General features: G+C 33.6%; 1 protein-coding gene across 3 annotated transcripts; it reads left to right on the top strand.

Annotated features, from left to right (window-relative positions):
- Positions 1 to 291: 291 nt before the first annotated feature.
- LOC117104362 (delta-like protein 1) lies at positions 292 to 21,413 on the top strand. 3 transcript variants are annotated; one of them, XM_033245191.1, is made up of 7 exons: positions 292 to 541; positions 3,421 to 3,765; positions 15,413 to 15,461; positions 16,212 to 16,342; positions 17,591 to 17,757; positions 18,541 to 18,742; positions 20,661 to 21,413. In XM_033245191.1, the coding sequence occupies exons 2-7, from the start codon at positions 3,669 to 3,671 to the stop codon at positions 21,092 to 21,094; spliced, it is 1,080 nt and encodes a 359-aa protein (XP_033101082.1). In that variant the 5' UTR covers positions 292 to 541; positions 3,421 to 3,668; the 3' UTR covers positions 21,095 to 21,413. The 3 variants fall into 3 exon arrangements, with proteins under 3 accessions (XP_033101082.1, XP_033101083.1, XP_033101078.1); XM_033245192.1 differs by lacking the exon at positions 292 to 541 and adding an exon at positions 612 to 966 and having other exon boundaries at positions 3,421 to 3,759; XM_033245187.1 differs by lacking the exon at positions 292 to 541 and adding an exon at positions 614 to 966.
- Positions 21,414 to 23,042: the final 1,629 nt, after the last annotated feature.

The following is a 23,042-nucleotide window of genomic DNA, read 5'->3' as shown; positions in this document are numbered from 1 at the left end:
GTTGAGGATAACGATGTAGATGAAAATTATGTTAAATGATGATGCTGATAATCACGCGTAACAAATTATAATAACGGTACTTAAAGACAAACAAACATTAATACTTTATTGTGATTAGTATTCACAATGCTCAACCACGCCAAGGTTAACTGCACAATTTGTTTCAAATCAATTTTTAAACGGATCGTTGATTGGCTAATATCATGAAATCCGGAAAACGACATGAAGAATTTATTGTTAATTGTGTTGCGTGAGCCGAATTCGCCTTACAGGCTTCCAATCTAGCCCAGCTGGACGATCAAACTTTTCATTAACCAACCGATGTGCGGAAATTAATTTTCACTGAGCAACCCTAATGATCCATGCACGACAATCGGTCTGTAGTCGAATCGACGATTCGATATATTTATTTCCCGCGCGAAAAATATCGTCTGATTGTTCGTGAAATACATGATTATTCAGAGCATGGAAAATCGATTGTTGTTTCTACTCGCTTGTGTCTTAATTCTTTCAAACGACATTATAAGGGCCATTCGATAAGGTATGTATTAATCAAACCATGTCGTAACATATGATTCGGAGTTTGTTATGCGGCGGTGACCCTGATTATTAAATTGCTGAGAGATTCAAATTCAAAGGAGGCCGATTGATGATTATTCGTCCCCTCAGCTCCAGGATGTAGGTCAACATGGGCTAATATGATAGTTATCTTACAATATTGTAGAATTGAAATGCATTAAGCGAGTGTGCACGGTCTATAGAGTGTGACATTACGTCTCCACTGAGTTCTCCATCGCATTACTCGTACGTCGTCGATCTTTAATGCCTTCTGGGAGAGTGCGTCCAAACGAGAACTCGATAACCATTACAGGGTTGAAAGAGCTTGGCACGTGTATAGTCCGATGCACGTACAACGAGCGCAAGATCAATGAAAACCGCAACGTGTCGTGAATCTACGGGCTTAACGTGAGTTACAAATTTTGTAGACCTAGGAAGTGTATTCATTACTTTTGTTTTTAATTTTGCTGCTATATAGCCCAAATTATTTAATTTTGATAATATAATAATGATACCAGTAGCCTGCTCATCTTTACAACAGCCGGTAGGCCTATAGTACTTAACCATTGGTTTAACAATACTGAGCTGTGATTTTTTTTATTATCATTATCAATAGCCCAATGTGGTTTAAGTTTATAATTTGAAAGGAAAACCGCGAAGAAATAATTACAGTACCCCGGGGCGTTTATTCCAACAAAGACGGTAAATAATTTATTTATTTAGTTATTAATGGTATAAATCCTAAATATCCTCTGACAATAATATTCAATATGGTGAATCATAAATCATATGTAAATTTATAGATACAATAACTCGAATGTAAATAACCAGGTCGATTTGTATATTTATTTTCTTTGTATTTTCTATATCTTTAATATTTCAAATCACTGTTAATAATATTAATGATAATAAATAATTTAAAATGAATAATATAATATTAATATTTATAATAATGTTAATAATATGATTAATAATTATATGAATATGAATAATAGGCCTAATAATAATAATATTAATAATAACAATTTTGCGCAATTTAATATAATATTAATATGTATAATAATATTATTAATAATTAATAATAAAAAATATTCATAAATATAAATAATAGACCTAATAATAATAATAATAAAAAGAGCCTAATAATAATAATCACAATTTTACGCAGTTTAAGTAAATAAAATGAAAAGTTCAGTCTTGAGGTAACCAAAATTCTATAGTGGCCCGCCCTTCAAACATGTGTACTTATTAGGCGTTCCCCTCCATTGTAAATTGTACAACATAGCAAAGCATGCTTTTTTTTTCTTCCGGAGCTGCCTTTAATATAAATTCGTGTAGCCGGTAAATTATACACTGTTAAAATTAATGTCCTTTTTGCAAACGCACCCGACTGGTCCGTTTAGAATATATTAGTCGAGGTACAGGAAGTCGTGAGAACATTTTACTGTCCCTTTAAGATTATTATTATTTTACTAAGACAAACTAGTGAGTTTATTATATTAAAGGTGTTGTAAACCCATGTGTCACCATAGTTATCATACACGCTTGTATAAACGAATGAAAATCGTAGGCCTACAGGAATTAACCAAATAGTTTAGAGATAACTCCCCGGCGTTCACAGCATATCAGCATCAGACAATTAAAGTCAGAATATTGATTTCGTTTATTACAAATTACCTTACTATTCATACGACCGATACAGTATTCGCTGGATGATTCATTTCATCTTTAAGATGTTATAATGTGCTACCAATGTATACAAATCAGAGGCTTGCGTAAGCCTGGTGCACGTACACGGAGGCCGACGAATTCGCCGCGCTTTGTGTGATTGCTTGCTCCTGACGGAGTCCAGTCCGCTGACTGTCGATTAATGCCAACGTATGATCAAACGATGATCATTTTGCAAGCGGAATGCTCTGCATCAGTTATAATAATGACGAATCCAACTTAAGGCTATTGTTATTTTATTTATAAGGGGCCTACCCCGAAATAACTTTCACCTAGCTCTTTCGATTTACCATATACGCCACTATCCTTGAAAATTAGATTTTTGGATGATAGACATGTCGTGTAAACTCTATAGCCTAAGCAGTTGTTACGGTATTTTATATTGAATGTTTCTATAGTCTTGCACAAGAAAATATCTTGATAAAAAGAAAATACCACACATTGTTATACTCAAACACTTTCTAGTATACAGAAATAAAATAGCAAATGAAATCTTTAATAAATATTATAAATTCCACTGTTATAACATATTTTTTCGCATATTGTATGATTGTTAAAAAACAATTGGCTTTTCTTTACATTTCGTTTTTGTTGCACTTCTCATTGTGAATCGTGTCTCTGTTTCAAAAGAAAGACAATAACGTTATTTATTACTGTTGTATTGGCACATCGCGATGAAATCGGTTAATATAGGCTGTTCATTATAATTAAAACAATTTTAACATCTGAGAAGTGGGCAGTCCTCTTAATGCCAAATGAGATCTTTTTAAAAACATTTTGTTTTAAAGTGATTTTATTTCTTAGAAACAGCCGCGTTATATTTTATTGTTTCTTCAGTTTAAGCTCAAAATTCGTTTTAAAGCGTTTCCGCATTTTAATGCAGTTTAAATTCAAGCCTGAAGATTATGCCATTAGTTGACAAGTGTTAAATTTTCAGCAATTCATTGACACGTTATAATACTCACTGTGCGTTTCTGTCTTAATGTCTATGCGCTTCATCGACTTCTATAGCGTCAATTATTTCAGTAACTCGTTGACATTACTCATAATGCGTTTGTTATTATGAGGAATTGTGAGAATTTTTCATGTATTAATGGACGCTTGTAATAGTGCACTTATTGTTTAACTCCCCAGAAAAAACCGGCTTCTACTAGACTTGTCACTGCAGATTTTGCACACACTCATTTAACGACAGAGATTAAAGCATAAAGCGCTCGTCAACTGAAAATCTTATCGTGTAATCGCCAGTTTTCTAGGTGGTCAGATCGAATCATCGGCTACGTTACAAGACTGGCCTAGGTACAGCAGTTGAGTGAATCACATGGAATACGTACGTGCTATGATTGGTTGCAAACGGGGTTTAAAGTTTTTCACAAGAAACAATGAATTGTTGTTCAACGCAATCTAACGTTACGTTGTATCTCGTTCTTCTATTTGTAATTATGGTTCTGATGGCTTTAACCTTTGCAAAAGGTAAAGGTAAGTGAAATTTATTGGTAGGCTAATTTATAATCAGGAACAGACGAGAGTTGTAATGTATTTTAAGTTTTACATAATTAGGCCTAATATGTTACTTTGTTTCCGTTGTACTTGTAATAAACGTTTCTTTGTACGCTTCGGGGCTGTTTTTAGGCAAAGATATAATGTTACAGGTAATGGTTACCTCGATTGCACTTTCGATTTTGGTTTAAAAGTTCAATAAACGGACATATACTACGGCAGAATTGCATGCTCCATGAAAAGATTCTCTCTATGATAATTTATTTTTCATTTGATTTTTTTTTTTTCATTATCATACTTCACTTCCTCGTTCCATCCGTCAACTTAACGCGTATTTTCCTTTCCAGTCATGCTAGTTAATTTTCTCGGGTTTTTTCCTCATTTCCTCGCCGTCCTTGTTTCGCTTCTTCTTGGCTGAACCATCTTAATTGTCACTCTCCCATTCCGCCCCCCACCCCCTTACTTTGAGATTTAGCTCTCCTGTCACTTATATTATTGTGGTCATCTGTGTTTCATATTTTCTGTTCTCTCTTTTCTATTTTCTCTTTTTTTTTCTTCAATTCAATTTAAATATTGATTGATATAATCTAGCGTGATGAGCGTAATGAAACTGATATACGTAAGATGTTGACTTTAGAAACACATTTTTGGAAGCGCATATTTCGGCTACTCCTGTAGTCTTTGTCAATGCTTGTACATTACCGTTTAACTCTCTCAGAATGTTAATTTTATGTCAAGCGTTGAACAAGACTATAGGAGTAGCCGAAATATTCGCATCAATAAATTTTAGTGTTTCTAAAGTCAACATCTTACGTATTTAAGTTTCATTACCGTTACGCTATATTATATATATAGGCCTATATAATATGCCTATATATATATTTAGGCATATATATAATATTATATTAACAAATAGATAAATGATAATAACTACTCAAATAGGAACACGATGTTACAATCGTATCAAGCATAGGCCTTCAACTAAAAGTTATTCTGTTGTATGAAAATAGGTGTCTTTGGCGGGATTCGAACCTACAACCCTTTGCAATCAAGGCGATTGTCACCCGTTACAGGGACCTATAGATATACGTGCAGATCTACCACCACCCCCTGTGCTTTCTCTCATACAGCTGACTGTTACGCTTACACATAGTGGAGCTATAGAAGCTAGAAGAGCTTATAGGTCGCACAGCTTCATAAACCATAGAAAATAATACTCTATTCAAATTAGTTATGGTATATATTCCGTATAGTAAGTATATGTGTATATAGGCGTTTTTTACTCACATGTCTGGAAACATGCAGAGCAAAAAAAAACCTCATGTAGCTAAAAATGTTTTCATATTAAACCATAATATATTTCCAACACCCCCCCCCTAAGAGACAACTACCTTTCCTTCACCGCCCCATCATCCCTTCCCCATGTGAAGTACCCCTTGATACGCCACTATCCCCAGTGGCCTGGTTTTCTGCATAGCATTACTGTTTGGAGGAGTTACCTCATTTACCTATTCCAATATCATCATCATTTTAGCTGCGAATTCATGATCAACTCTATGTAGATGATCCTGTAAGACGCCATTAACCTTTTTACACTTTAACTGCACTATCGGTCACTCGCTTCGCCGTATTTCAACATCACCTAACAGGTTCTACTGTGATAAATATCTTTTCATGTCGCATTATTGATTAATAATAAACTGTTATCATTATTTATGTCACATCTGTGAAGCTATCTCTCGTCGTATTATATTACCAATTAAATAGTACAACCCTAAAGTACTGTAATTATTTTATAGTAAAGTAGCTGACAACTGCTTGTGCGTTTAAAATGGATCTTCACTTTCACCAAAGAGTGGATCATACTTTAAGCTTTGTCCACACTTTATGCCCATATATAGTCATGATATGCCTATATATGGTAATGATGTGATGCCATCATGACCATATTTAGGCATGTAATGTTTTTTGTCAAAATGTTATAGTCTTGACAGGGCTTTAGAGGTGTTAATGTGCGTACAATACTTTTTTAATGTTTTGGTTTTGTATGTGTATAAGGTATTTGTTCAATAAATATTATTAGTATATTATTAAAGCTTCTTTTATTATATTTTTCTGTCTATTTATGATACATATTTCCAATTTAAATTATCCAAACTGGAACTGCTTTATGTATGCAGATGATTTAAGGAATTTGTTTTCAGAAAACCATTAGTTTACAAATGATAGAAATAATATTATGAATAGCGGTTGGTTTTTTTCTCATTGTTTTTAATATAAATACAATAATTTTGTTGTTACCAGGTATTTCTGTGCTTTTTTATTCTTTTCGTATAAAGCAGTAATTGTGTTTTACAAGACAGCTAAAATGTTAATCCCTGTACAGAATACGTGACATGCCTAAATATGGTCATGATGACATCATATCATGAGCATATATAGGCATATCATGACTATATATAGACATATCATGACTATATATGGGCATACTACAGGTTTTTTTTTTGTCAAATGAAATTTGATGGTCTGAACAGAGCTTTATATAACTTAAATTCCTTTTAACGCTTAATTCGCTCGAATCACAAATTAGTGCATAGCTCCTGGACACTCCACGATAGGTAAAGAAACATCCCTATTACCCAACCCCTTGGACCATTGGTGCTCAATTGTCACGTGCGCACTCGGGCAAAATATCTGGATTCGCCACTGGATGAAGTGTAAGATAAGGCAGCCTTTTGTGAACTGTAAATTGTGCATGACGTCATGAGTACTTCCAAATCTAACTTTTGCGTTAAACTTCAGTGCGCGAACAATACAACCATTGATATTAATTTTAAACTTTTTTTAAACATTTTGTAAATTAGAAATTTAAAGAGTAGGTGTGTATAGTGTACATTATTCGATCAATTAATTCATTAGTCTGTTATATTGTCGAAAATATAAACAGCATAAACAATATTGGTTGGCGTTAAGGAGGATGTCAATGCATAACATTTTTTGAATGTGTACCAGTCAAATAAATTTGATGCCAGTTTTAAGTAAATTTCTTGCTTGCATTTTAATGTGCACGCCATCGTTAAGCTCGCAAAACCATTCACAGTTACGTGAGAAATTCCGAGGTAACATCAACAAAATAGCAAGACAATACTACGTTGTATTAAAAGTTATATTAAATTATATTTATTTTCGAATTAAAATAGCTATTGCACAATTATCAATCATTATAATTGCTATAAATTTTGTTCAATGATTTATAAAAAAGATTATTGTTTTATAATTCGTAATAGTTATAAATAATGGCATTATATTTTGTGTTTGCTAAATTGGAGTGCAAGATAATGTTTTCTTCCTACCTTTCAATCAAAAGCCGACATATTTAATTACACAAGGTAAGTAATTCAGCGATTAAATTTACTGTTCGCATTCTTTGCTCAATAATCAGACATTAAATGTTTAATGAAGTAAAAGCACAGTGAACTACTGTTCCTAAAGCAAGCCAATTAGGCCGGATCTTTGCTCTTTTACCTGTACAGGTCTAATGTTAATTATCTTTTGAGGGAATAATGTTTCGTCATTATGCTTTCTGAAATTCGACATTACACAATTATTCGATCATATAGGCCTAACGATGATTAAAAAAAAAAAACATGATGCTTACTTTTGTGACGTCATAACTAGTTTTGGCCCAGTACTAATCCTTTCTTGTTTATTGAAATGATACATCCTGAACTCACGACTGTTATTGGCTGTCGTGGTTCGCACGTGATGTGCCAATGCACGTTTTTTTCTCTATGCTAGGTCGTGCCACTTTGTAACAAATTAATGAAACAAGTAATGTGTTCACATGTCAGTGTTGTATAGAGGCCGCTGTTAGGTATTATGTTAAAAGAGCTGATATTTAACTGCTAATGTCACTGAATGTTTTGTTCTACATAAACATTTAGGACAAATGTGATGATGAATGATGATAATCATGTTATTTTTATTATATTCTTTTTAGTTCGAAACCAACGTTTAAAACAGGTTGTAACTAGACGTAATAAAATATGAGATAATAATTACGATGATAATGAAGATGATGGTCATGATGATACTATGAATTATGATGATAATGATGAGATAATGATAAAGATGATAAGGAAGATAATGATAAGGAAGAGGATAACAAAAGCAATGGGAATGGTGAAATATTAAAATATCTACAATTGATGTGGTACTACCTCATATTAGGGTCCGGTATATTTGCACTAAGCATGCCTATGTATAATAGTAAATAGTAATAATGATAATAACGATAATGATAATGATGGTGATAATAGTACTGTTAATGATAATAATTACAATGGCAATGACAATGATAGGAATAATGGTAATGGGGATGATGATGGTGATATGATGATGATTTTTAGGAAAATATAGGCGCTATTAAATGCTTGCGTAGGAGATGGTTCTGAAAAGAACTGTTGTGTGTTAGATAGGCCCTATGTGATGTTAGGATGATGTTGAGAATGACGATGTAAATGATGACGGAATGGTAGTGGTGGTGATGATGATGATGATGATGCTAAATGAAGATAATGACAATCTACAATTTATGCGGTATACCACATTTGAGTAGGCCTACGTGGTATATTTGCGCCTAATATGTTTTTCTTAAACCGGCTTCGCGTGGCATTACCTGAGTCATCAACAACGTGGCCGAAATTAAATTTTAAATTGTGAGCAAATGCATTGTGTTCGTATCTAGGTCTATCTAAGGTTCACGTCAATAGTACAGTATCGATCTGAGCAAGACACCGTCTCGTCGTTACAAAGCTCCCCTCGATGAAGGTGTTTAAGAGAAATTATACGACTAGGCCTGTGATTTAAGAGGTTCCACTAACGCCGATGCAAATCGATTAAATGCCAAATTATCCACTATTCTAATGCATAATGCTAGGCTAACATCTTCCAATCTTTAAACACGATATGTTTTCTAACACATCGGGATATCAGCCGACAAGTCTGACATGCTGTTTCTATGGTTAGATGGCCTACGGTGGAAGTATTTAGCTACGCGACGTTCACACCTTGGGGACGCCTTAAGCAACATCATAGCTGTGGAAACGCCTTTTTGTGAAACATCAGTCGCAAAATGCGTATCAGTTTCGCCACCCGATCGCGCTGAAATTCAGCTATGACGTTGTGAGTAGAAGTATATCTGCATGTATCGGATGGTGGCTAGCTCCGTTCAATAATTATTGTTGATAAAATTGACTTAAGTACAATACATTATATAAGTATAGGTCTAATTATAGGTCTTAAATAGGCCTAATATACAAATGGTAATGTTAATGTAATGATGATTATGATTATTATAGTGATGATGATAATGATGATTTAGAAATAACGATATTTCAAAATAAGAGGCAAACATCTTACACTTTGCAAAAAATACCGGAAGGTCTACCAAAAAACTACTTGAAAATAACCTATAATGATAATATTATAGAATCGTAGTATCCTAATAAAATATGTTGTTAAATTTAAAAAAATATATAGGCCTATATACATTTTGAATATGTCGACATATAAAGCTTAACATTATGTGCAAAAGTGGTAAGAATCCGTTAGAACCAATATGCTAATGATTTTAATCCCAAAGACATGTAGAACTGTTAACTTTGAAACAAATCAATAAACAATAACAGAAAGGAAACCTTCAATACAAGTGAAAATATAGTCAACGAAATTGTAGATTTATTCAAAGTCATCTAAAGTAAATTCTTATGGTAAAATCTGAATCAACTCAGGAGTTCAGGATAGCGTGCTATTTTGAAAGTCACTGAGTTTAAAGGTGCCTCTAATTGAATGATAAAATATCTGACAGTTTTAATTGCAGTCCCTCCAGACTGGAAATTGTATATACTAGTAATCATACAAACGATAAAAATGTGGATTATAATATGAAAATTAGTTCAATAATGAGTTATAAAAATTGTATATCAATATTTTGTTTTTGGACTTTCGAATTTTAAGGTCAGATAATGAGAAGCAGTTTAACTACATGGAAATATATGGCTCGTTTGAAATTTTAAAAAAGCAATTTAATCTAAAGCTTTTACTGTAGAAATTATAACTGGAAAATGATGAATTCAGATATTGTTTTTTGTTTCTTCAACTTTGATGGAAGACTTTAATTTTTAGAGTCTTGGGATACACTGTTTGCCTATTTAATTTTTAAAATGTGATTAAAAAGTAATGCACAAAGAAGCGAAAATGTTTCCACGAAATGTTTATTGATGAAATATCAGTTGTATGCTGGCTATAGATTTGTTTTTGAAGACAAAACTATTATTCAGAATTTAGTGATTTTTTTTTTTTGCGCGGCCTTACTTTTCGCATTCGTCGTTTTATCGCGAAAATAAGGGCGCGCGAAAATAAAGGACTTTAACAGCTAGTATTTGTTTAGATGTTTTGCTATACATGCTCTACATGTCGTACATAACAAACAGAACATTATACAGTATTAAACAAATGTTGTTATTTTCTGGTACTATCGCTATAAGAACCTAAGGTATTATGCTACTACGACCGAATTACGACATGTTAAAGGTTTAATGGGTGACATGATGTCTAATAATTCCTTACTTTGTATCGGTCGATTTATGAGCTGCCGAATATTAATAGATCCATGGATCTGAAAAGTGCTAAGAGATTTTTAAGATTACTATTTTCATTGCGTTAACGACATAGATTGATATCGATTCTACTACTCCATAGCAATTGATAGTAGATATTGATTAATAACGTTCGAATCGTCTTTTTAGAATTCTAGTCCAATGTATTGCAGGTCATGACTTAGCTGAGCCCGTACGTATAAATCACTGGAAATCTCAACGTAACAGCCCCTTTTTAACAATTACATGTAGAATAATAATGTAATCACTACTATGACGTCACATGTTATTCAGATTATAATGTGATGACGTTGAACGCAGGGGACCGCATTTTAACATGCCCTAATAATTCCTACATCGCTTTATGATCCAATATTCATATTTATTCGGGAAATGGTTTGTAACTACAATGGCATATTAACCTATATTCTTCGATATTGATGTTTATTAATAGTCGGCCTAACCTACTTATTAAATACAAGGTAATACTTAAATACCAATAAGCATGTTAAGAAGCAAATTACCTATAACTGTTGAAACCATTCCGATATCTTCATCACGAGATTGGTTGACGTACGTACATTGTGCAGCCTCGTGTTTTTCAGGCAAACATCCCCGTTAATTACTTTATTTAGTCTGACAGATTTCTTTTTTTTTTAAATATTCCTATGAAGTAATTCTACTACAACGATTTATAATTTTATAAAAATTAATTGGTTTCAGTGCGGTGTTCCGAAATCATATTCGATGTAGTTCCCCCTCAAGATGTCCAATATTGTACAGTGATAACAAAGCTACAAATTTTACATACGGAATTATTTCACTGTCAGAGACTAATAATTATAATAATGTCTTCACGTTTTTTGTGATAATTCGATGTATTTCCCCCTAACAAGATGTCCAATCATTGTACAGTGATTAACATAGCTACAATTCTACATACGGAATTATTTCACTGTCAGAGGCTACAGTATTAATTATAATAATGTGCTCACGCTTTGTGTGTAATCGTTACATGTGTTTCCCCCTAACAATGTGTCAAATGTTGTAGTGATTAACATAGCTACAATTTTACAAACGGAATTATGTCACTGAGAAACTATTAATCATAATAATATGCTCTGTTTCTGTAATAGTTCGATGTAATCCCTCACCCCCAACAAGATTGTACTAATAGTGAACAGTGATTAATAGCTACAATTTAATTTCAATTTATTTATTATTATTATTATTATTATTATTATTATTATTATTATTATTATTATTATTATTAATAATAATAATAATAATACTATTATTGCTATCTATGGTGGCCCACAACTCTCACGCACAATTTAATTATGCTTAATGATAATATAACTATAAGTATTGGCATTATATTCTTACTATTATTATTATTATTATTATTATTAAAATTATTATATTATTATTATTATTATTATTATTATTATTATTATTATTATTATTATTATTATGGAAAGTAGAAATATTGCTTAAAATAAAATTTTAAAAAACATAGCTACAATTTACATACTTATATCACTGACAGATTATTAATTATAATAATGCGCCCCATCTTTTGAAATCATTTGATGTATTCCCCCTAACAAGATATTCAATATTGTAAAGCGATTAGCATAACATATGTTTTGAGATATTCAATACGATTCAGCATTATTTTTTCATTATCCGTCGTTTGACGTACTTACGGGTTTGTTGACTTAATCATGTAAACTTGTAGACAAAATCTAGATTTACGATATGGTGGCATAATACATTATCACACCCACGTTCATTTAAAGCAATATTTCTACTCTCCATATCACAATACACATTATTACACTACAATATAGTAATAATAATAATAATAATAAAACATTTCTAATCCGTCGAAAATAATCATCCTGATAGTTTTCCCGTCCTTGATTGGATGTGATGCGACGCGTTGGTACCTATACATGCCGCCGGTTTTACTGTACGTGCGCGTAAAATAGTTTGCGAGAACCACTTTTAACTTATTCAGGAAATACCATTGCTTTTTATTATTTTGTGGCACCGATTAAATGAAAGCAGATTCAAACTAAAGCAAACGCACGAAGGTCTGAGGTATCGAAACTCGTAACCTAGTCCAAGAATGGCAAATGGGAATATTCGCTATAGTAGGCTATAGTATCATATTATTTATTTTATTATGGCTTCAATGGAAAGGTTGTGAGTCCGAGATCCCGACAAGGGCAAAGTGATCGTGGTCAAGCGTCACCTTAACGTTTTTCAAAGTAATAACCCAGACGTAAGCCGACGAATTGATATTTTTTCCCAACCGACGATTATTATTATTACAGTTATTAAATATTTCGTAATAAAATGGTCACATTTGGTAAAATATGAATGTTATTGAATATGTTGCGAGGCCAGCAAAACACGCGGTTGCCCGCTATGTTTACGTCTTCTGCCTCCATTCTTTATTTGTGCCATAGTTAGCGCTTCGGGAGGCCGATCATACCCGTTGATTTCCATTCTCTACACCTCTGAACGTTTAAATCTTACTGTGTTATAATTACAGTACTTCTTAACAGCATATTCTCTTGTGTGTTGTGCCACGAAACACAATACTTTTACACAGTTGTTTTGTTGAAGTCATTTCAAATTGCTTATAATGTGTTTACGTGTCATGTGATATTAATTTAATGCAAGGTATACCTACAGTATATAATTATATAGTCACTGTATAGTAGTAGACCTATAAATAAATATATACAATAATGTGATTAAATATTACATAATTACATAGGCCTACAATAATTACATAGGCATAATTACATATATAATAATTATTATTTTTATTGATATTATTATTATTTATTAATATTATCTAAAATATCATTAATATGAATATACAGTAATATGATTTATTTATAGAGACTTTATCACATAAAAAATCCTTCGAAATAAATCATGCCCTCCCTAGACACCCCCGGGCCTTCGAAGGATTCTGTGCGGCCTCTGGCCCGCCACGTACGCTCCGCGTCGAGAATAAAACCCCCGCCCGCCACTGCCTTTTTTTTAACTCTACATTGCTTTTCTATTTTTCAATGTGATATCTATCTATCTATCTATCTATCTATCTATCTATTTATCTATCTATCTATCTATCTATCTATCTATCTATCTATCTATCTATCTATCTATCTATCTATCTATCTATCTATCTATCTATCTATATTTATCTATCTATCTATCTATTTATCTATCTATCTATCTATCTATCTATCTATCTATCTATCTATCTATCTATCTATCTATCTATCTATCTATCTATCTATCTATCTATCTATCTATCTATCTATCTATCTATCTATCTATCTATCTATCTATCTATCTATCTATCTATCTATCTATCTATCTATCTATCTATCTATCTATCTATCTATCTATCTATCTATCTATCTATCTATCTATCTATCTATCTATCTATCTATCTATCTATCTATCTATCTATCTATCTATCTATCTATCTATCTATCTATCTATCTATCTATCTATCTATCTATCTATCTATCTATCTATCTATCTATCTATCTATCTATCTATCTATCTATCTATCTATCTATCTATCTATCTATCTATCTATCTATCTATCTATCTATCTATCTATCTATCTATCTATCTATCTATCTATCTATCTATCTATCTATCTATCTATCTATCTATCTATCTATCTATCTATCTATCTATCTATCTATCTATCTATCTATCTATCTATCTATCTATCTATCTATCTATCTATCTATCTATCTATCTATCTATCTATCTATCTATCTATCTATCTATCTATCTATCTATCTATCTATCTATCTATCTATCTATCTATCTATCTATCTATCTATCTATCTATCTATCTATCTATCTATCTATCTATCTATCTATCTATCTATCTATCTATCTATCTATCTATCTATCTATCTATCTATCTATCTATCTATCTATCTATCTATCTATCTATCTATCTATCTATCTATCTATCTATCTATCTATCTATCTATCTATCTATCTATCTATCTATCTATCTATCTATCTATCTATCTATCTATCTATCTATCTATCTATCTATCTATCTATCTATCTATCTATCTATCTATCTATCTATCTATCTATCTATCTATCTATCTATCTATCTATCTATCTATCTATCTATCTATCTATCTATCTATCTATCTATCTATCTATCTATCTATCTATCTATCTATCTATCTATCTATCTATCTATCTATCTATCTATCTATCTATCTATCTATCTATCTATCTATCTATCTATCTATCTATCTATCTATCTATCTATCTATCTATCTATCTATCTATCTATCTATCTATCTATCTATCTATCTATCTATCTATCTATCTATCTATCTATCTATCTATCTATCTATCTATCTATCTATCTATCTATCTATCTATCTATCTATCTATCTATCTATCTATCTATCTATCTATCTATCTATCTATCTATCTATCTATCTATCTATCTATCTATCTATCTATCTATCTATCTATCTATCTATCTATCTATCTATCTATCTATCTATCTATCTATCTATCTATCTATCTATCTATCTATCTATCTATCTATCTATCTATCTATCTATCTATCTATCTATCTATCTATCTATCTATCTATCTATCTATCTATCTATCTATCTATCTATCTATCTATCTATCTATCTATCTATCTATCTAAATTTATATATATATATATATATATATATATATATATATATATATATATATATATATATATGCTACATGAAATCAACCAATATTTTCATCTGTTGGATTTTTATTCACTAAAATCTCTCGTTTTTATTCATAAAATGAGAGTTGTTTCCACTAATGTAATCGAAGAAGACATTATAATTTCTAAGCATGACGTTTGTATAATTATTAATTAATATGTTTTGACTTGATTTCAGACATATGCTTGCCTTGCGTTCATGGAATTTGTGATGGTGATACATGCAGGTTGGTTCAATACGAGTATAACATATAACATTGACTTTAAATAGACATTTTACGGAAGCCCGTTAGTGCCACCAGTGAATTAAAATTTCAGATCCGTTAACTTAATAAGTGGTGGCACTAACGGGCTTCCGTAACATTTCACTGAAACATACGGTAATAATAATTATAATTTACAAGTGCAGAGTACAGTACTAACAAAATGTGGAACCTCCTTTGTGCAAAAAAGTGCTCCATTTTATCCTAAATGGACCTTTCATAAGTGTCAATAAAACATTTAACCGGTCCAGAAACACGCGCACAGTGGCGGCGCCACCGTTTGAAATATGAGGAGGGAGGGGAAGTGGGGGGTAGGAAGGTGAATTTTTTGGGTGGCGATATATTAATATATTTTCCCATAGCACATATTAACGAGTAACGCTTATTTACATGTGATTGTTATTTATATTTAAATGCTCAGTATATTTATTACAAATGTAAAAAGTTTGTTAAATGCATTGTTTTTATCCTTGAAATGACAGACAAACCGATTAGAGCAATTAATTTTGTTGGCAAATCTTACAATTAAAAGTTCATTTGTCCGGCAAAGCTTAGTCTGTCTCTTATACACTGTGGGGAAAGAAAATAGTAGGCCGCCTAGATTATTTGAAATTTATAAAAGAAAATCTTGTTCGGAGCGTGGCTCTGCAAGTGACGTTTCGGAAAGCACTTCTTGCGTAGGGAATGTTTAAACCCCGATGTTGTTTACTTCAGGTGTTATGCAGGATACGGTGGCGAGCTGTGCGACGAATGTATTACGCATGGCTTTTGCGTCCATGGATACTGCATCAATCCCGGTGGATGCAAATGCAAACCAGGTTGGCGTGGTATGTTTTGTGACATCGGTATGTACTGGTATCGATCAATACGTATATATTTATCTATTCGTTTATTATCCGTCCTCGGACATCCACCAACCCACTATGTCCACCAAACAGACACCCATCTACTGTTACCCATCCGCCCATCCGTATACCCATCATCCATCCATTCGTTTACCCACCCATTTATGCACATATTTACCAATCACACTGCCATTAAAAAATCTGCCCACTTATCCATCTATTCACCCATTTGCTCATTCATCCAAGCTATATCCAACACTCCTCCATCCACCTACCCATCCACCAATCAACCCGCCCTGTCGTGGGAGTACTTTTTAACGTTTCATTGCCTGTATACAAAATAAGGGCAGTCGGACCTCTTGCAGTTTTATACTATTTGATTTCATCATTAAAACATGATAAACTCTGCTGGAAAGAGATAATTTCTTCCTTATAACTTATTCAACTTTCACAAAATTTTCATTCAGATCAGTTGATTAGCTTTTGAAATATCTTGGCTGGGACGTTTCCATTTGAATGGTGCTCCTATCCGCATCCGACTCCGGATCGTCACCAAAATGTAAAAATTTTGTCATTGAAACATGACAAACTATACTGGAAAGTTTTATTTAGATTCAACGATACGTTTTTAGAGATATTTAGGTCTGGGACCTTAGCACCTTAAACGACCCTCAAATTCACACCCGAATTTGGATCGTCACCAAAACTTTAAAAATTTCTTCCTTGTAACTTGGTTAAACTTTCACGAAAGTTTCATTCAGGTCAGCTGGAACGTTTTCCTAAGAATGGTCCTCATATCCACACCCTACTCCGGATCGTCACCAAAATTTAATCACATCATCCTTTGGTTATACCTTACACTCCTTGCAACTTCATTTAGATCTGTGCAGCCGAGATATTGTGAACACAAACACACGCACACACCCACCCACACACACATATATACTTACACGACTGAAAACATGTCTCCTGGCGGAGATAATAAAAGTAATTGAGAGTTTTCAGAATCTTACGAAAACCATAACGAATACGGTTACGTCATAACATTTTTAGACAATCCTCCACCTAGTGTAGCATACCGTATATGTCACAGCGTAGGCGATTCATGTCTTTTTCATCGTACATTATATATTGTCAAGAATGTTTAAGGCACGAAAGACGATAATGATTATGACGTATTCATAGTCGTTATCGTTTTCGTAAGGTTGCGAAATCTCCCTAATATTTGTACTATTATTTCACTATTAGATTCGAAGGGCTACTGTAATTACCACACTCCGTGTAAGAATGGAGGTACTTGTTCTAGTCTAGGAAGGGATGGCTTTACTTGCAATTGCGCGGAGGATTTTTCAGGAATAACTTGCCAAAACTGGTTAAAGGGACCGTGCTCCTGCAAAAATAATGGCACCTGCGTGGTAAGGTCACGAATGGAATATTGGACTTACATTAATAGGGAGCATTCGGTTGTATGACCACGGTAAATTCTAGGACATAATGACTGATGGATGGATTGGTGTGTGGGTGATGAATGCCGTAGCCTGCTGTTGGGACAGCCCACACAATTTTTCTAATGGGTCCCGAAGAATGGGTCCACATTTTAAAAATGGGTCCAATTTATGAAATTTCATGCATAAAATGAATCCACTTTTTGAAAAATGGGTCCAGTTTCTCATATTTAGCCTAAAAAAGGGTAAAAATGTAAGAAAGTGGGGCCAGATTTTTCATGTTTTTGAGTAAAATGGGTCAACTTTTAAGAAAATGGGTCCACGTTATTTAAATTTACGCGTAAAGTGGGTTCACACTGATATTGTCCCGCACAGTTTGAAAATCTTGGCTACGGCATCCGGGCATTGTGGGTGATGGAGTGGATTAGAGGGCTGGGTAGTGCTGTCTGATGTGAATAATGAATGAATGGGTGGGTGCATTGGGCGAACTGCATTAGCCAACGCGAGTCAATGGAGATCGCATTTTGACGAATGAACGCAAAACTGACATTTTTTAACGACGATCCGTTTAGACTGTTCGACAATCAGTTGATGGTGAACCGTCGTAAAAATGCTAACATTTATAGGATGTTGATTCAAAAGAAACCTCAGTATTGACGCTTTGTTAGCCAAAAACAAAAACCTAACAACTTCACCACACTCCCTTAAATTGTTTATAACCACCAGTTTTAAAGTCTTGTGGTTTTCTTACAGAAATCAAGGTCTGGTCGAGGATGTCTCTGTCCAATCAACTACTACGGTGAACATTGTGAAAGCTATATAGACCGTTGTGCCACTAATCCATGTCCCGCCAATAGCACATGTGTCCACACGGCAGTGGGTTACAGATGTGATTGCAAACAGGACCAGTGCGAAAAGAGCCTTATGGTTTGCACCGAATCAACGTGCAAACAGGGTAAGTTGGCTACCTTGTGAGATAGCCTATAAAGCAACGAAAATCTTTATGCCTCCACGGCACACACTGCGTCGAACGGCGGTTGTCTGCACAAGTCCATAGAGTAACGCCAAAAGAGGCGCGCGGAATGGATAATTTTTTAATTGTTTAAGGCCCAAGACAAAGGATATGTGCCCAGCATGCAGCGAGCTTATTACTTTTCTAAATGGTATAATACCTTTACATGACAAACATAAGCCCACGGATGCTAACAGAAACTTAAGCCTTGCACTCACTGCCCTCGACGGTCGTTGGCCGACGCGATTCTATGGAGAGCGCAATGCCACGACGCGCGCACAAACGGATCGTTTTTAATGACGATCTGTTCAGACTGCTACCTACAATCACCAGACGGCGTTGCGTCGTCTAGCGGTCACAGCGGAGTTGGATTCGTCGTACGATACGTGGAGTGCCAGGCTTGTGGCACGAATTGAACCCAGAGTCCTGAGATTGAAAGGCAAGCATCTTAACATCTTACCATCAAGCTATTTTATTCCACTCCATTTTTAACACTCAACTGTTAGACTGCCCACCGACAATCAGCAGACCTCGTCGTAGACAAATTTCTCGGCCGACCATAGTGTGTCCGGCTTTAAGGTCGTTTAGAAGCCTCGTAAATTGCGCGGCGTAACTCATATTAACACATCTTACCATACCACCAGAGTTTTACAGGTGCGAGATGTAAACATTTATCTCTGTCAGGTGTTACAGGAGATTGAGTTTCTATGTCCCGTTGGCGGTAGAAATAACGTGATTATGAATTGGAATATATATTACCGGTATGATGCGGATACGATAACAAATTGGCAAATTATTAAAAGAAGGCGATAGGAAAACTGCAACCTACTTATAGATTACATCCACATATTATATAGTCATGGATGAACTAATTCCTCCATGATATAATCATGTCGGAACATATCCATCAAAAATTGATGTTTCACGCTCTCAATAATAATAATAATAATAATAATAATAATAATAATAATAATAATAATAATAATAATAATAATAATAATAATAATATTCACCCTCCTAACAGTATGATCTATCTTATTTATTCCTGAAGAATCTACTATAAAAATAAACTTAATTCTATTTGACATCATCTACTTGCATAGCTACGCGAATTATTAACTAAATTGTATCGTCTCGCAGTGGTGCTGTTGAGTGCGCTTGCGCGAGTTGGCTCTGTATGACTGTGAATTAATTCAATTGCGGGCCTGGTAGTACATTTTAATGTCCGAAAGAAATCATCCATTCTAGTTAGCTTGATTGATAACCGAAGAGGCAATTATTGAAACACACTCAGCAGCTGTCGGATCTTCAGATTGACTGAAGGAAAGTTTTCTTGGTAGTAGTCCCATGTGGAGGCGTCATATGGTAATAGTTGTACATATGCATAATGTATTATAGGCCAATATTATAGTTGAAACTATAACTACAATTGTATATATATATATATATATATATATATATATATATAATATATATATATATTGAAACGAGGAATTTGACAAAGAAAGAGAAAGCTCAGCCTCAACCGCGACTCGAACCCGGGAATTTTCGCATGGCGTACGTCATAACCATTTGACCATGAAGGCATTGTGGTGATTCAAGCGCCAGGTAGAATTTGAATTCATTTCATTCTTTTAATGTGTCTACGTCACGATTATATATACCGTACTATAACAGTGGAATTTGGAGAGGATTTCCTTAACAGTCCAAATATGCACTCACCCATCCAAAGGCTTTCTGATGGATAAATTTCAACCAACTGTAGGCCGGGCCGTATGAAATCCTCTTTCCCTCATTTTTTCAAATAAAAAACTGAATTCTACCATTGTTAATTAATCATTTTTTAAATTGTTTTACATAGGGTTGCTGTGTTCGAAGAAGCCAGGTCAGTTTGGTTACACATGTCATTGTCAAAGGGGCACCGCAGGACGAGGCTGCCTTATGAGACCGCTTTGCATTGCGAACACATGCATGAACGGTGGCAAATGTTTTGAGACGCTTGAAAATGTAATGTGCGTGTGCAAAGAAGGTTACACGGGCATGCAGTGTGAAACAAAGTTGGAAAAGTGCGAGTATAACCCTTGCGCCAACAATGGGACGTGTATAGTTAGCATACACGGACATTCGTGCCAATGTTCTATTGGCTATGCGGGAAAATATTGCGATTGTATAAAAACTGCAGATGAAAACTGCGGACTAGAAGACCCTAAAAGTAGCAGTTGTACTCTGAAAAATTTGAATAATTGGAACCAAAGAATTTTTACAATTTTTCTTGTAATTTATATCTACTTATAGTAATCAATTAATAATCGATTTTGTAAGTTAAAAAAACATTCTTCTGCTAATTAAATTTTATTTTTAAAAAATCTGAAGATATTTCACTATTTTATAACTTAAATTAGTCTATTGAAATTTGTCATCTTTAGAATGAATGTTGATTGTCATTCACCCAAAATGTAAATATTCACCATTTTACAAAAATGTAGCTAAAAACATAATAGAGTAGTGGGTCAAGTTACCAGTAAGCAGCTATATAATATACCGTACTAATTAGGAAAACCTCTTGTTAAATGTACTGTTTGTGTTATCAAATAAATCTGAACTATGAAATAAATTTGTGGGTTTTCTTAGGACTAATATGTATATTTAAGTAAGATTTTTACCTTTCTTGATTAAAATGAGAACAAGATAAGCCAATCCCACCGCTCTTATACTATACTATCTAATTATTCATTTAATCTGGAAAAAATTTGTAAATCTATGAAAACTAGGTCTAAGTTATTTGTATAGTATATGGATTAAAGCTGATTAAAAAAAATGATCTTATTATATCTGATTCACAGACAATATAATCTAGGCCAACATCTAGACTTGCATTTTATTGATAGCAAGTATTAGTAATGCAACGATCCAGTTAGAGGAGGCTCATGTTCTGGTGATAGATTGGTGTGTACCATTAAAATTCTAATATTTATTTATTTATTCAACTGAACATACACTTTTGTTTCAGTGGCACACAACATTTCGGTGCGTTCAATGAGAAAGAAAAAAACAACTAAACTAATATAAACCCTGGTCGCTATTCTTTTGTGTGGTGTTGTAGGTGGGTTAAAATTAGAGTATTGGCTACCGGTAATAAGTACTGGATCACTAATATTGAGCATAAATCCAATACAACCAAATTAGGCATTGACAAAAATACAGTAACCCAGTCATGCCTCTTCAGGGGTGGCGCCAGGATTTGCCCGACGGGGGTCTAAGGCGATTTCCCGACGAGGAGGAAGATTTCCCCGACGAGAGCAAATTGGGCGTGGTCGAGCGTCGCTTTCAAAAGTGGTCCAGGCGGCGAATTTTAACAATTTAGGGGTTCCAAAGGCTTACTTAATCGGTTGTAGAGTCTAATATTGTGCCCCCCCCCCCCCCCTTCTGGCGCCACCCCAGTACTTCTTGTGTCGACAACTCACACAAAGATCAAATTAGATTGTTGACTATTTTTGTATTATACAATACAGTACTCAAAACAAATCGCATATGGTAGGCATTCACAGTTTTACATGTTTATACTAAAAGAAAAATGTAAGGCAATATGTTGATACGGTTCTAATTTGTAGGCCTATTGTGTGTGAATTCAGTGTCCTGTGGTATAACTGAGTTTACTGACTTTCCAGTAGGCTCAGTTAGCAACCAAAATTCTGAGGTTTTGTGTCCGGATCCAAGCGCATGTTTTCTTAAAAAAAATCTTTTCCAAAATATTAAATATTTTAGTAAGAAATAAAGTTTTTATCACATGTGTATTAGTCCCAGTTTTTTTAAATATATTGTTTTATTGGATAAAATGTAATTTAGACTTAGGTGCTGCATACTAATAAGTGGCGGAGATTCAATTGTTTAAAGGGGATGGTGGGGGCGCAATAGCTTGAATTGACCGTTAGTAATACCGGTGACAATAAAAGAAATCCCAATTATAACAACGCGTATTTTCTCAAATTAAATCTGTCATATTTTTGTATGTTGCTATTATTATCTAAAGATTGTGTAAACTATGTAAAAATGTAAACATATATCAATAGATTATTACTCTTGTAGAAATATGACTTTTGCTGAAATTATATCAGATTCGTTTGATTTTACGAATCCTTATTTATGTACCATGGTATTCCACCTACAAGATGGGTTCATACAAAATATTGCATAATTTATTCAATAGGTCAACAACTTCAGCAAATTATCTTTAATCTTGATA

The sequence above is a fragment of the Anneissia japonica genome, unplaced genomic scaffold (genome assembly GCF_011630105.1).
Source record: "Anneissia japonica isolate Jap-2015-1 unplaced genomic scaffold, ASM1163010v1 scaffold4536_len1192065_cov207, whole genome shotgun sequence".
Lineage (NCBI taxonomy): Eukaryota > Metazoa > Echinodermata > Crinoidea > Comatulida > Comatulidae > Anneissia > Anneissia japonica.
The sequence above is the reverse complement of the archived record's forward strand: the minus strand, read 5'-3'. Positions and strand labels throughout refer to the sequence as shown.

Excerpts from the sequence above, each read along its gene's own strand:
- LOC117104362 (XM_033245191.1), top strand. The coding sequence starts at position 3,669 with ATGAATTGTTGTTCAACGCAATCTAACGTTACGTTGTATCTCGTTCTT. Across the intron at positions 15,462-16,211 it reads TGTGATGGTGATACATGCAG|GTGTTATGCAGGATACGGTG; the intron begins GTTGGTTCAATA and ends TGTTTACTTCAG. Across the intron at positions 16,343-17,590 it reads TGGTATGTTTTGTGACATCG|ATTCGAAGGGCTACTGTAAT; the intron begins GTATGTACTGGT and ends TTTCACTATTAG.